The sequence below is a fragment of the Rhipicephalus sanguineus genome, chromosome 5 (genome assembly GCF_013339695.2).
Source record: "Rhipicephalus sanguineus isolate Rsan-2018 chromosome 5, BIME_Rsan_1.4, whole genome shotgun sequence".
Taxonomy (NCBI): Eukaryota; Metazoa; Arthropoda; class Arachnida; order Ixodida; family Ixodidae; genus Rhipicephalus; species Rhipicephalus sanguineus.
Window position 1 is genome coordinate 34,953,897 of NC_051180.1, and position 15,347 is coordinate 34,969,243.

At 44.4% G+C, this 15,347-nt stretch overlaps 1 protein-coding gene across 2 annotated transcripts in view; it reads right to left on the reverse strand.

Moving 5' to 3' along the window:
• Positions 1–7,815, reverse strand: part of LOC119393479 (persulfide dioxygenase ETHE1, mitochondrial) — a 44,928-nt gene extending 37,113 nt beyond the window's left edge. The window contains exons 1-2 of one of the 2 annotated variants that reach the window (XM_037660522.2): positions 7,605–7,815; positions 5,572–5,716 (exon numbers count right to left, since the gene is read on the reverse strand). In XM_037660522.2, coding sequence (XP_037516450.1) covers positions 5,572–5,716; positions 7,605–7,775 — 316 coding nt within the window. In that variant the 5' untranslated portion in view covers positions 7,776–7,815. The remainder of the gene's footprint in view (positions 1–5,571; positions 5,717–7,604) is intronic. The other variant, XM_049416260.1, reaches the window with a different exon arrangement.
• Between the last annotated feature and the right edge of the window lie 7,532 nt (positions 7,816–15,347).

Consider the following 15,347-nt stretch of genomic DNA (forward strand, 5'->3'; position numbering starts at 1 on the left):
ACCGCGGTTAACATGTGGCAAAAATTATGTGGGTCAAAGTGGACGGTGCGTTAACGAGCGTTTAAAGGAGCACCACTACAACGTGAAAGAAAAAAGGGGTAGGTTCTTCGATGCCCACTGCAGACACTGCACTAACTCAGGTACCAGTGCAAGTAACAATGTTCAGACCACGTGCATGCCCATTTTTCAAGAATGTTCAATTGTCAATACCAGCCGAGGTCAGCTAACCCGCGAAATTATCGAGGCTGAGTTGATTGATAGGCTGGAAGATAAATGCATTTCCAAACCGTCGATTGCCCTCTCCTGTAAGGAGTTAGCCTATCTACGTAAAGATAGTTGAAATTGCAAAGTGCATGTATGATGATGGTGACAAGCGATGTTGCCTATATATGTGGTTCCCTGTTTTCGAAATAAACATTGTTGCAAGTTAGCGCCTGTGTGTGTCACGTCTTCCTTTGTCCGTGTCTTTCGTGCGCTATAATCTTCAGCATTTTGAACGCCTCTTACTTGAAGTGGAAAACGTGGTTGGTGTACTGGAACGGCGGCAGTATATCCTAAGACGTTTATTAACTATACCCAGAAGCGCATGCGAAGAGCAGCGGGGAGTGCATCACGAGTGGGTACGACGTCCATTGTGTCTGCTCCATATGTTTAAGGTGTGTCAGACTCTGTTCTGAGAGCTTCCGGTCCGCTGGGCATAGAAACCGTTTTTAAGTCCCGTTATTATACCTTGCAACATGACAACGTGTGTTCACAAAATCCTAAGACTGCACACCTGCGGATGATCATGGCGGTATCTAAAAGTGCGATGCGGGAATCGGCGAAACGGGCAGGAAATGATCAACGAGGCCTAAAGAACTCAAGCGGAATGTCGCTAAAGCAACCCATGCAACGCGTTCTAAGACCGAGCTTGTTGAGCACTGCTGGATGACAGGTCATAGCTTTGACCTAAACAATGCGACGACGTCGGTTTGTGAACAAAGGTGGGGGAAAAGCAACTCTTGGAATCGTAGTTCAATCGCCGCGGCTTGCAAAAACAACCGTGGCCCCCAACTGGACATTTACAAGGACATGTGTGACTAGTGGACTGGTTGACCTCGGATCATTTTTTTTTCTTTTTTAGGATGCCACCTGCATTGGGGGTGAAACGTCTGTCATTTTGTTAATAATTGTTGCATTAAGTCGGAGTAAACATTTTACAATCAGTTACAAAGAAGTTTTAAAAAATCGCTTCGCTAGTTCACGGAATTTCTGGCCTTAGCCGTTTCGCGTTCTGCTGTTTTCTAGCCACCTGTCAAACACGATTAGCTCGGAGCCTCAGACGAGGGAGACTATAAACATGGCATCCTAATGCTCCTCCACCTGTACACCAAGAACAAAGCTAGATGCTCAAGTGACGAAAAGGATATATATGCTGAAAAAAAAAAATGGACGCGAACTTAGCAGGCTGTTCAGTTGAACCACGATTGATTTACATGTTGCGTTAATGACAGACCTCCAACCTCGGTCTTCTGCAGGGAAGATAATCCGCTTAGTCACCTCCTAGTCTTAGTCTTAGTCTCCTAGGCTTAGTCTCCTAAACTGCGAGGGGAGCCCTATTCTGGAAAGTTGAGGGGTGGAGAGGATATATGGTAAAGAAGAAAGTTCGAAAAAGTGTTGCTGTTGGATAATTTTTCATAAAGACAGAAGTAACTGCAACGGTATTTTCCGTTACAGTTACTGCGAAAAAAGTAACAGTGTTACAGTTACAAGTTCCTCTAACTTAAAAGTAACTAGTTACAGTTACAAGTTACTGAAAAAAGTAACTAGTTACCGGTAACGCGTTACTAGTAACTAGTTACTGCCCAAGACTGCCTAACACGATGTAAAGAAGCATTTGGCCTTGATCGGCTGTATATGTATTGTAATAAGATGGGTGAGTGCACTTGTCGAGAGTGCTGTGTGTGGTCGTCGTACCCTCCGTTCACGAGTCATATCAGTGTAGGTGACGCGCTGTGGTCCAAGCGTATTGTAAAGTGCACATGGTGTTATCTTAAAGTTGAGAAGTATTAAATCTCATGTGAATATAGCCTTTTAGCGGCTCGGTGGTAAAAAAAAGGGCTCTCATGCACTTACGCGTTGTGGTTAGGTGTATAACTCCGGGACTGTCGTTTATAGGTTACGCGACGAGCTTTAGTTGCGTACGGTCCTGGTCCCACTACAGAGAAATATTTCTGTCAAGTCACGTCTGACACTTCGGTACTTGAATTGTCCTCCAAAAAGAACAGAAAACGGAATGACACGGAAATCGCAAAACTGAGTTGCCTTGCGTAATTATAACTTGTGGAGAAATGTATACAAAGACACCCGTTTACTTAGATTAATGTACGCGTTTTAAAGATCCCCGATGGTCAAAATTAATCCAAACGGCGTACTTTACATTTATGTCGTAATAATTTCACGCGTAGCCACATCATTTTTTTTATACATTACCTTGAGCGTTTGTGTTGCGTTGTTATCGTGGATTGATGGAAGGCAGCGGACATTATTCGCATGAAAAAATGTATTTTGGTCCTGTGAAATAACAGGGCCTTTGTTCCATTACTGTTGTGCAAGTAATCAATCGAAGAAAGTTCCGTGCTGTACAGTTACATTTGTGTACTGTTACTGGAATAAAAGCAAGCGTGTGCGTGTTAAACGTCCTAAAGCGCTGTCAGCCACGTACATTTACTCAGTAAACCTATCAAATGTCCTACATTTCATGGAAACCTGAATAAGAAATGCGGATGAATATTTGAGCATGCAGTGCACATAGTGCTATTTGAGCTCATAGTGCAAGAATACGGACTTTCTGTTTGTTGGAGGGTATCCAGATGAACAAGAAGTAAATAAATTCAGTCGCGCTACAGCAGTTCGTAGTAGGTGGAACACAAGCTAAACATGTACAAATAAAACAATAAGAAAACATCATCCATTGCGAAAACGCCGACTGTTGCCGAAGGCGAGCAAACCGTTCGTTGGTAGGATGCGCTTCTCTCACAAGTAATAGTGACGTTCGGCGCGCTTCGTGCATTAATTCAGGAATGAAGAGCGCACATATTACCAGAAAGCTGCAGTCAACGCATTTTGTTTGCCGGAAATCGGGTCAAAGCGCTCACAACGAAGCGCTGTTGTGTGCGTTTGTATACGCGCCGCAGCGAGAATTTAAAATCGTCAGGGGCTGACAAACCGCACGAAGCATCAGGATAACCGTTGCCAAAAGTAGATAAAAATTCCCTAGATTAATGCTTTCGTGAAGAAACAAAAGGCTATGAACACAGTTGGTCTAGGGACTTTGACCGTTACGGCTGCCTTGTCTGGATGCCGGGGCGTCAGTCGACAGGCATCAAGCGAGCGAGGTGGGCGTTTTTTATTTTTCTAATACCGCGATTTAGCATGTCAAACGCAGATAGTCAGTCGTGTTTCAAACGTAAAGCGCGAATCACGCAGTGTCATAATGAGGCGGAGCGCTTGCTGGTGTGGCCGAGATAAGTTCGATTATCGCAGTTTCGTGCTCCACTTGACGAGCACGATTTCGAGCACGTTTCGTGCTCCACTTGACGACACTGAGCGGACAACTTCGTTGTGCTGTGCGGCAAGACCAAGCTTAGGTGATCGAACTGTGGTTCTTTCGTTCCCTGCGATCGAGGCAACACGCTGACGGTCGTCCGTCTGCTACAGTCATGATGCCGCCATCTTTCGACGGGTGAGTGATGATTTTTTATCCTAATCATACGCTACAATCCTTGGCTTTGCAAGTCGTGTTTCGGTGTAATTGCACTCTGCGCGTCAATAGAATTCTGTTCGTCTCCGCAATATTCCGTGATTTCTTGCGTTATGGCTTTGAAAGGGGTTTTATGAATGTTCTATAAGTCGTGGTTTGGGGAGGGCGACTTGGTGTTTACGTAAGGCCCATAGGCTTACGCTTGCTGTACGCATGTATGTATGCGTATCTCGAAGTCGCATTCACGTGTTACGTTGGGTATTTTTCGCACATTGCGTTCTGCGTGAATCGAAACGCGCAGTCGTGTAGTTTCTCCCCATCGTTTCTTGTCGACGATGTTCTCTCTTCTGTCGCAGCTTGAACGAGAAATCTTAGTGGAAAAGAAAAAGGTGGAAACCCGCGCCAACAGGACGATGCGCTGCCATTTCTCACCGCCTGTATTTCCCGCCTACATTTCCTACCAATCTTTTTTCAGGCAGTTATTACCGGGCATTTATTTATTTATTTTTCACAGCTCGTGCTATAAGACCAACTCACTCGGTAAAGCTAGATTTTTGCTGTGTCATCAGAGCTTTACTGTGAGGAATTTAGTCTGCCTCCTTGATGTCGATCATGTTTATTCAAACGCACGGAGTAAAATTTTCGCCATCGACGTCATTTTTTTTCGTTCTTTCTCGTTTTTTTTTCGTTTTTTTTTTTCATTTGGATCCCTTAGCTAGTTCGCTTTGTTTAAAAATTTATGAGACATCGAATTTTTAGTTTGCTGGAGATAATGATGATTTGTGATACAGTTTAGGATAGGTGGGTTGCACTGCTTTTGCAGCATCAGCTGCTGTTAGTTACGAGACCTTAGCAGAAAGGGGGGGGGGGGGACGAGGTTAACAGGGCTGCGTTTAAGAGGGAGGGGGGTGGGGGAGGTGGGGGAGGAGTGTCCTCCGGTACTCCTTTATGTGCGTGCTACGTCCTTGTGCTTCGATGTGTAAGCGCGGACACAGAAGCATAGTTCAGAGGAAGAGGGGGGTGAGGAATGGGGTGGAAAGGCTGCCCCCCCCCCCCCCCTCCTAAACCATACCGGGGAACGTGTGCCTTCACAGCCAGAATCACTGGCTCAGTTTTGTCTTAGACATGTAGTTTACTACTGGGACGAACCTTACGTATAAACAATGTTTCAAATTTTGGCCACAACCACTGGCGTAGCCAGGAAGGGAGGTGGGTTGGAGAGATTTAACCCCTCTTCGAAAATTTTCAATATTGCATGTGTGTATATACACGCAGACATACAAACACACGCACGAACCTACATGAAGAGTTTGAACTCCACCCCCCCCCCCCCCCAAAAAAAAAAAAAAATCAATTTCTGGCTACGCCTCTGATCTATTTTGTGCTCCTGAACCAATACGCAGTTATCGATCTAAAATTAACTGACCATCGATTATACTGTCCTTCGCATTACGCGACCTGCCAGGTCCACTAGAATCTCGTCTGGAATGTCCTCTAGAAGGTCGGCTGTCCCTGTTCTCTAATCCACTCTGCTCTCTTCCTCAGTGGCGTAGCTAGGAGGGGGGGGGAGGCACACCGGGCCCGTGTCCCCCCCCCCCCCGCCCCAAAATGGCACTCGACCACATGTGCCTGACGGTCCCTCACTTCAGATCGAGGTGGTGCCTCCCCCCAACCCCGAAAAAAATTTTCTGCCTACGCCCCTGCTCTTCCTGTCTCTTTCATGTTACGCCTATCATTATTCGTTGCAACTCTCGTTGCGGGGTTTTAACTTCTTAAGCGAAATGTACCCTTCATCAATGTTCAATGCCTGGTCTATATCGTGCGAATACCTGCATAAACGAGGCGAATGTCGAGTTCGTTGATCAGCTTGGCATCTCTCCCCACCTGCTCCAGTACTGGGTCGACCAGAAGCGCTTCCTTCGTGTTCAGGTCGGCCAGTAGATACGTGTAGGTCCAGCTCTTCTCGTCAAATAGCTGCAGGAACAAATTGATTCCACTACGGTAATACAGTCACAAAGCCGAGAGCAACACGCACGTTACATATCACGCGAGTATCCGTCACTTTCCAGAACAAAAAAAAAAGGGGGGGAAAAGGAGTAAACGAATGTGCCACAACAGCGCTAAAATGTTGCCCTTTAGGTCACATATGAAAGGGCATTCCATTGTATGGGGCACAGACAGGGTATTTACTGATTTCACATCCCTCAGGACTTTATGTGATGTTCCTTATTGAGTTTTGATTAAGCTATAGCTAACCTTCTTCGTGCAGCATTTGGCTGATTACAATGCAAAACTGGTATAATATTCAGGGTCGACCGGCCATATCGATGCCCTATTTGAGTGAAACATGGTGCGATTTATCGTTTAAGAACGTTTCACACTTTAGAACAATCTTTCAACACTCAAAACCAGTGACGATTGAAATAATCTACCGTCGTCATGTGCTACTATCACCGATTCTATGAGAGATCGTTGAACAAGGAATCTCGCTGTAGCCAAGGTTTCGACAAGTGGACCTGACAATTCCACTTGTCGAAACGTTGGGTTCAGCGACATTCCCTGTTCGGCGATCTCTCATCGTTTCAAGCCTTCATCTTCCTCTGAACTTTTGTCTTACTTGTATTATCACCGACGCTGTTCTTTTTAAACAAGCAGTCAGTAATCTGCTTAAGCTGTGTCAACTCAGAAGCTTTAGAGTGTAGTTTCCTTTCCATCTATTAGTCTAAATTAAAGCTGCAAGATCTGTGTATTCTTTAATCATTGGACTGCTCAGACTAAGAGTTTGAGGAAGAGAAAGACAGAGAGGGTGTGTGTATGATTGCGTGCGTGCGTGCAGAACTTGAGAGTTAAACATATAAATAAATGACTGTTGTCATGCGGCATTGGTTGTGCTTTTAATCACGGCTGCTTCATTTTGCTAGCGCGCGATCTTCAGAGTTGTGACAGTTTTGCTAGCCAGCACGAACATTATGCCGAAGATTGTTTTTTAGTTTGTAACGTAAACAAGTTCACGCATCTCTAGCACTCACACTGCTCCTCCATTCATTATAACGCATACGAATGTCGCCTGCCGCGCGCGGAACGATTACGTGCAAGCTTTGGGCTAGCTGATTAATGTTACCCGCAACGGTGGTCCAGTGGTTACGGTGCTCGACTGCTCACCCGAAGGTCGCGGGATCGAATCCCGGCCGCGGCGGCCGCATTTAGATGGAGGCGAAATGCTAGAGGCCCATATTAGATTTAGGTGCACGTTAAAGAACACTAGGTGGTCAAAATAAACGAAGAACTCCACTGCGGCGTCCCTCATAATCATATCATAGTTTTGGGACGTAAAACTCCAACAATTATTAGGACTGTATTAGCTGGTTAATATTTACGATTGTATTTCAACGATATTCGCTTTCGAACTGCACCAGTGGTATGAGTACTGCTCCGGTTTCGTTATCACCACTATGAGCTGGCTGTTAACTGTGTACAGTGCCATACGAAAGAATGCAGTCATGCGAAAGGAATCTTTGCATTGCATGCCGACAATGCGCTATGTCAGGTGCAAATATTTGATTGCATAGTCAAGAGTCGAAGGAGCTTACATTATGTCCTCATCTGTGAGATAAGATTAGCAAAGAATGCGAAGGTACGGCACACGGGGAGAACCGGCGCGATTTGCTGCTTCGTTTACGATTCGTCGGTAATTCATTTCGTCGTGACAAAAATCTGCTCCTTTTCCGTCACGCGCTCTAAGAACTTGGATTAATTGTCACTTGTGACTTTCTGAATAAATGAGTATCGCGACTGTTAAGTGTGTTTATCGATAAAGATGCCTTTATAGTGTTATCTGTAGCAAAATTTAAAGGTGACTCACCTGTCTGAAGAGAAATTTACTTCGTGCGCTTGCACTAACCGACAAGAGTCGGGCGAATCTTGAAAGTTCTGCGGATGGACCCACGCCTCTTAGCCGTCCGCGACAGAGGGGTGGAAGGACTGGTGACTTCCACGCTGCTCGTAGGAATTTGGAAGTCATTAAGCTGGCCATGTTTAAGAATGGCGATGTAGATTATTCTGTAGATGTAGATGTAGATCCTGTACTGCTGGCTCACACCCACTCAGGGGGATTGGCCAAGAATCGGGTAGCTTAGAAAAAATTATTTAAGAACTGCCTAGGAACACGATCCAGCTTCTTTTTCCTCTGCCGCTACTGCTATACTCAGTGAATCGCTACTGCGTTACCAGGCGCTATTGTTGAACACGCCTCTCCTCATTATAAGCGCGTGAGCGAGGTTTTAGTTCAAAAGGTGGCGCCACGTACAGCCACTTTGATCGGTAAAAGAAAATAAAACACACACAAAACTAAACGAAGTGTCAGCACAACAGCGATAAATGCTAGCTGCGCTCGTTGATAACATACATTTTTTTTCTTCTTTCCGTACCGGCGACTGCATTGCAGTGTGCAGTCGGGTCCGGGAAGTCCCGGTGTAACCCGGAACGGATGCAGGGTGTATGTTGGAAGAGCACACAGGTTTACTCAATGGGAGAGGAGGAGTGGAATAAGCGAAAGAGTGAGCTAGGCGTGTAAGCAAAAACGCTGACAACAGAAGACCCACTGCGGTGGTCTAGTGGTTACGGTGATTGACTGCTGACCAGAAGGTCGCGGGATCGAATCTCTGCCGCGGCGGCCGCATTTCGATGGAGGAGAAATGCTTGAGGCTCGTGTACGCTTTAGGTGCACGTTAAAGAACTACAGGTGGTCGAAATTTCCGGAGCCCTCCACTACGGCGTCTCTCATAATCATATCGTGGTTTCTTGGCCGTAAAACCCCAACAATAAAAAAAAAAGACAAGGAAAGCGATTGCTTGCTTGTTCCTTATGTTGGCTCTTACCCACTACGGGGGATCGGCCATGAAACCGGCGGTTAATTTTTTTTTTTTAGCTAAGCAATGGGGAATAAATCAATTGCCGAAAGATTAAACGAAAATTCAAGAATGACTTGTCGATATTGAATAAGGAGAAGAATAATACAACGATATGAGAAACAATGAACGAATGAAAGGAATTCTGGAATACTAAATTTTGTTCAGGAATAAGTTAACAAGGAATTCTTCGTGTTGCTCCCCTGACGAACACAAGTCCTCTAGTCAAGACGCGGTTGGCTCCAGAAACATTTCTTGTTGGACGACTTTTATCACTAGCATTCATTAGTGTTTTACTTGGACTGACGCAATCAAATTAATGAAGATGAAGAAGATCGCCGACCAAGCATTCCGCAAAGTCCCTCTCAATTATTGGTTACGCCTGTCCAGAAATCTTAATTGGTGTTTGCCACCCGCGCGATTCCTTCTTCATTTTCAGTGGACCAGTGGTGAGTAGTGGGATTTGCCCAATTTATGTGGCATATTACGGTTTTGCCCGCGGACGAGTTCTTCATTTTACAGCAGAGCCGTTATGCTCGGGGTGTGCCGCGTGTCGTAGATAGACAAATATCATCATCATCATGAACCGGCACGCGCTCTCTTCTTCATCGTCGTCGTCTTCTTCCTCTTCTGCTTGGCTCCCAAAACACGTACGCACATTTCGCCGGCGTAGTAGGATTTGACCAATTTCTGGGGCACCTACTTTCTTGTTCTTGTTCTTGTTCACCTTCTACTTTGGCTCACACCCACAGTGGGGGATCGGCCACGAATTGAGTGGGTTTATAACATGTCATAATACTTTAGAAGGGAGGTTACAGAATAGACACATTATAAATTTGATAGGAAATTTTGACGCTTGATCAAATATGAAAAAAAGTAATAATAAAATAAAATGAATCAATGCCCGAATTTTTAAAATATATACATGTGTTGACACAGAAGGATAATAATATAGATTATCTAGTTAATCGATTGGTTTCACTGAGGTAGCACCTACTTTCTTGCCCGCGGACGTCTTTTCCGTTTTTAGTTTACAATTTGCGAGAAGCGGAGATTGCTCAATTCCTGTGGCGCATGCGCGCTAGGAGTTTTTACAGCAGAGCCGTTATGCTCGGGGTTGGCCGTGTGTCGAAGGTAGAAAATTATGATGATGATGATGATGATGATGACCTTTATAAATGGCTCACACCCACTCTGGGGGATTGGCCAAGAAACGAATAATTTATAGGTAAAAGTGGTCACATGTGAAAATGAATTATAGAAGGTTAGAGTATATTATTAATGATAATTTAAAAATGCAGAATCAAAATCGCCCTGATTCAATTAAGAATTTTTGTACAGCGGAACAGACATCCCGGTGACAATGACCTAATGAGGAGGCCCCCAAGGATAGAATATTCGAAGTAATGAAATCCAATCTAATACAATTAAACGCTGCTTTGAGAATGTTTTTCCTCGGTAAATTGAAGCGGTTACATGATAAGAAATAATGTTCAATTGTTTCGTCCTGGTTACAAAACGAGCAAAGAGGGGAAGGAGCCAGACCAGATCTGTGCATGTAAAAGTTTAATTTTGGAACGCGACATCGTAATTTAGTAAAAATATCTTCATCTTTTCTTGTTAAACAGAAATTCCTACGCCAAGGGAACAAGAGGTGTCGATATTCGTTTAGATGAGTGATTAATGTTTTACCGGAATCTTGAATTATGGCACGCCTTCTAAATCTGTCACGAATTATGAGTGCTGATGTGGGGATAATCGATAGTATCGGACCACTGAGAGCGGCTTTCGCCAGAGTGTCCGCCATTTCGTTCATTTTTATCCCTTTGTGGCCTGGTACCCAGATTAATCTGATTAAAGTTACGTGGGAGGGAACAAGAAAATGAAAAGTACGTGATAATTGAGAATCACTATGTGCAGCGAGTGCTGAACACAAAGATAACGAATCCGTAACTATGGCCACTCTTGAGGTTGATGGGCTCAGCTTTCGTAAAGTCATAATCACCGCTAGAAATTCCGCCGAAAACACGGATAAGAAACCAGGAAGTCTTAATGAGAATGACCAGTTGAATGTCTCGGAGAAAATACCAATGCCAGATTTTTCTTCCGATTGTGAGGCATCGGTAGCTATAATATGTGTTGTATTTATCCCCTCTAAATGCTTTTGTAGTAGTCCGTTTAATATCTGGTAAGGCAAATTTATGGCATGATTTGGATATATATCGTCAAAAATGATTTTAAGGTTGTGCCTTTCCTTGTCAATGGAAGGAACTTCACTCAGTTTAACATCTAATGGTCCAAAAAGTGCTTGTACGTAACTCACCTGTGGTGTATGAAACCGAGGCCAGTAAGATTGGAAAAAAAATAACGCTGGGTGAGACATGAAAACAATTTTTAGCTTTATAGGACATTCATAAATCTTTAAGAATGTTTGTACCGTTAGTATCCTAAATCTGCACAAAAGAGAGGGCAATCTTGCCTCTAAGTAGAGGACATTATTGGCTACGAATTTCGGTAATCCAAGGCATAACCTTAGGGCCTCTCTTTCCAGCAGTACAAGAGGACGCAATTTATAAGCTGGTCAGGGTTGCCACTGACTTTCGAGTAAATGTCGCCAAACGACGAGCAAAAAGTCGCCAAAAGTCGCCATTTTTTTTACAAATTTCGCCCAAAAAGTCGCCATTCTAGATATGTGTGGCAAACCTAGTAATAAAAATTTCCACTCACGTATAGCCCCGTAGAATACAGTACCATCCAAGACCCTGAAATTATATTGACGTTTCTCGATGCCAGTCGTATCGCCCGCTTCACCATGTGAGTGCATGGTGCTGCTTCTCCGACTAGCCGCAAGATGTGCGTGGTGGCGCGAGGGTGAATGAATGAAACGCTCATGATATCATTCCATCCCTGTCCGCTCGTTTCAAAGGTAAAAGTGTGGTAAACCCTGGGCGAAAACCATGAAAGCGTTCTTTGTAGACAGCTTTACTTACGTACCCTTATATGCATAAAAGGACTAAAAGGTTTATTGAAGGTAACACGACAGAATTCTTACAGCAGTCTTACACCTTTTCATTGTGAACTAATATGATACCGGACGCCACCGACCCTTTCTTATAGTCGCCTATATCTACACGCGTCAATCTGATGCGTTATTAATGAACATGTAGGCAATGTAAAGTGTTATATAGGAATTGTTTTCATTGCACACGCTCACCGAGAACAGTGGAAAATGCCTCAATAAATATTCTTTATTGCACAAATAGCCGTGTATCCGCCACTCTTCGCTATTCCAAAGCAGTCTTGCGAGCTGAATTGGGGGTACCGCAACAGTGAATAAGTCGCCAAGGGATTCAGAACATTTGGAGCTTTGGCGGAACAATTCGTCGGAACACGTGGCCAACCCATCGCCTAGCCCCTTCAGAAGCGAAACTTTAGAGAAGCTTAAAACACCTAAAGCCATAAACTTATAGACACTGCCGCCTCGCGGTTTTCAAGGCAGTTCGCTGACTTACATTTTGCTAAAATGTCGCCGGGGGACGTTCCAGTAACTCCTGCATCTAGACGAATTGAGGAGATGCACAGGAGTTACAGGACGGACAAACCGAATGACGCGTAATGTGCACATTCTACTCGTGGGTTTAAAACCAGAAAAAATACAGAGAATGTTGCCGCTCATTCATTGGGAAGACACTAATCTTAGGATGCATAACTCAGGAGACCTAAGCCGAAAATCGCCAAAAATTCGCCAAGTCGCCATTCATAACTTTAAGTCGCCACGGGTCTCTCAAATTCGCCAATTTGGCGAAAAGTAGCCACCATTGGCAACCCTGAAGCTGGTGCACCCGAATATAAAACACATCCGAATTCTAATACTGGGCGTACGTACATTTTGTATATCATAATTAGTGTGTCCCTTCGCATCCCCGATCGACTGTTGCAAAGTCTTCGTAGGATTCCTAGCGCCCGTACTCCTTTCTATGTTATGTATTCAATGAGTGTATGCCAGAGGAGACGAGTAGCATAAATTATTCCCAGATATTTTACCGAGTCCACCTGTGGTATGTTCTGCAGGTTGCAAGTTAGTGTTATATTAACTGGGTCATCCAAAGGGAAAACTATCACTGCACTCTTTGAGACATTAAGACATAAATGGATAGACTCTAACCAATTTTCAATGGCGCACATATACGTTTGTAAGCGAGTATATAGCGAATGTGTGTCTGACAAAAAAAAAAAAAAGCTATGTCATCTGCATATACATATGTGTATACACCATCATGTCTGGGAATAGTGCTGAGCATTACATTAAAAAGAAGAGGCGAGGTAACTGCTCCCTGAGGAACCCCTCTTGACTGGCAATGTATACCTGAAGAATAATCTCTCTTCTCTTCATTGTCGTCTTCGGCTTCCCTCCCGAAACACGTGCGCCCATTTATCCGGCGTGGGAAGCAATAACTCTGATGGGCGAGAGAACGAGCACAGAGAGAGGGAGAGGGTAAGAGAGAAAGAAAGAAAAAAAAAACAGAAAGAGAGAAATTCTTGGCGAGAGCATGCATAGCCATGTTTACTATAGTATAGCAAGAGGTGGGAAAGAGACATGTGAGAGGGTAAAAGCGTAGCCAAGCCATGACCACCTAGGTGTCCCCCAGCTCTGCCGCGATCCAGCCTTGCGCGACTAAGTGCAAGCTGCGGTAATTCTTTAGTGGACCAGTGGTGAGTAGTGGCGCTGCACATACCCGCGCTGGGAGTTTTTTCGAACATAGGACGGACGAATTTTGGTTTCGCCTAGCCATGTGCAGCTTCGGTGTAAAGCGGCGGTGCTAATACAAGAGAGCTAAACTCATCGCGTATTCAATTGTCTGGATTGAACCAGGTGGCAGGAGTGTTGCATTTTTAGCTCTTTTTTTCCCGTCACTATCTACGTAGCTCCAAATACTGAGCGTGCTACATTTACAGTGAATTGTATATTGCGGCTAATAAGTGGTGCGTTATGGCACAACCCCCTCATGCTTTATAAATAGGCAGTAGGGGGCATGGCTTGCGTACGAGGGAAAGGAGAGGCAATTGGCTCCCCTCGACTAAGCCCAGCGCTCGAGCCGCTCGCACCAGTGGAGTCGTCGACTGAGGGTCCAACCAAATAATTTGGCCAGGTAATGACACTCCTCACATTCAAGCGGGCCAAAACCTTGCTGATTTGGTTATGGGTACAATACTTGTGGAACACCGAAAACTTGAGTCACCTTCCGCGTTTTACAAGTGTTGTCGCATTCCATGTGAGCTAGCCAGTGCCAATAAAAACGCAGAATAAAGTGTTTCATTAAAAATTTAGAACAGACTTATGGACCCGGCATCATTGAAACCCAAGCTTTCTCAAAATTCACAATGGCCATAGACAGATCGGTCATTAAAATAATTTGTATGCAACTGGATTGTTTTTTTTTTTACATTCTCGCACTTCAACACGATTATACACAAAACTAAAATGCAAATTTCTAGTGATTCGCCGGCCACAGTATCATTGGCAAATTTTCGTCGCGGGAAGGCCAGTCCCTGAAATGAGGGAAGTACGCCGAGGACCTATGCAAAAAATGAATGAAGTATCAAACAGGATCACGAACTGAACACTTGACCACGGCTACCGTATTTGGTCGGGCAAGGGTCTTGTCTATTATAGGCATACTCATATTCGCGACTTATAAAACGTCATTTTTTTTTGTCTTACTGACGCCTCCAGACTACGATATTACGCTATGGTGCTAATTAGTAGAGATTACCTTTATTCGCGAGACTCGCCGCAGGTGCGACAAGTGAGATCACGGGATTGACCAAGAGAACCAAGAGTTATTCGCATTACTGGACAAAAACATAATGCCATAGAAAAGGCATGGCTGGCGCGCCGAATTTAAAATGCCCGCCGCGGCTGCTCCATTTCTTCTTCGTCGGTGCGTCTATAGGTGGCGCGCGCGCATTACCCAATTGAAATTTTTCAGAAAACCGGAATGAGACATCTCTCGCAATGTTTAATTGTTATTTTTATACTTCCATTGCGAACATTTATTTTTGGACCTTCGCTTCGATAACCTAAACGATTTGAAAATAATTAGATGTTCTTTTTTTCAGTCATTTCCTTTCATCAACAGCTTTCGATGGGCGATGATATTTTATTGGCACGCGGCAAAAATCACAAGCTTATGTTTTTGTTATGTGGTAGTTGTCCGAATGAAACTGCTACACCCAGGCACGTAGGCAAAAAAAAATCCTGGCTACGTGCCTGGCTACACCGTAAATTTGCAAATAAGAATTACGTGCTTAGAGCAAACGGCTGTAGCTATACCCATGATAGAACTAAACTGTGGAGAGAAAACGCAGGAGTTATTTAACTTCACACGTAGGCGTAGCACAACGCTCACACGGTCCCAAACTGGATATTTATCATGTTACTGTTTAGTCGCAGTCTTCGTGAGTCACTAGTGCTCGCAATACTCGCTGCTGGTAAGCAATAAATGCAATGAATGACAGCCCGGTGAATGTAGCTTCGCCACTGCACACGATGATCATGAGGGAAAGGTTGATTAACGGAGACTGTGGAAAAGAGGGAACGTCTGTTCGATTGTCTAGGAAATTTCTGACTGCACTTCAGCGTTGCCTTAGTGACAACGACCGGTCCAAACCGGAAATACTTTAAAAAATGGAGGCCA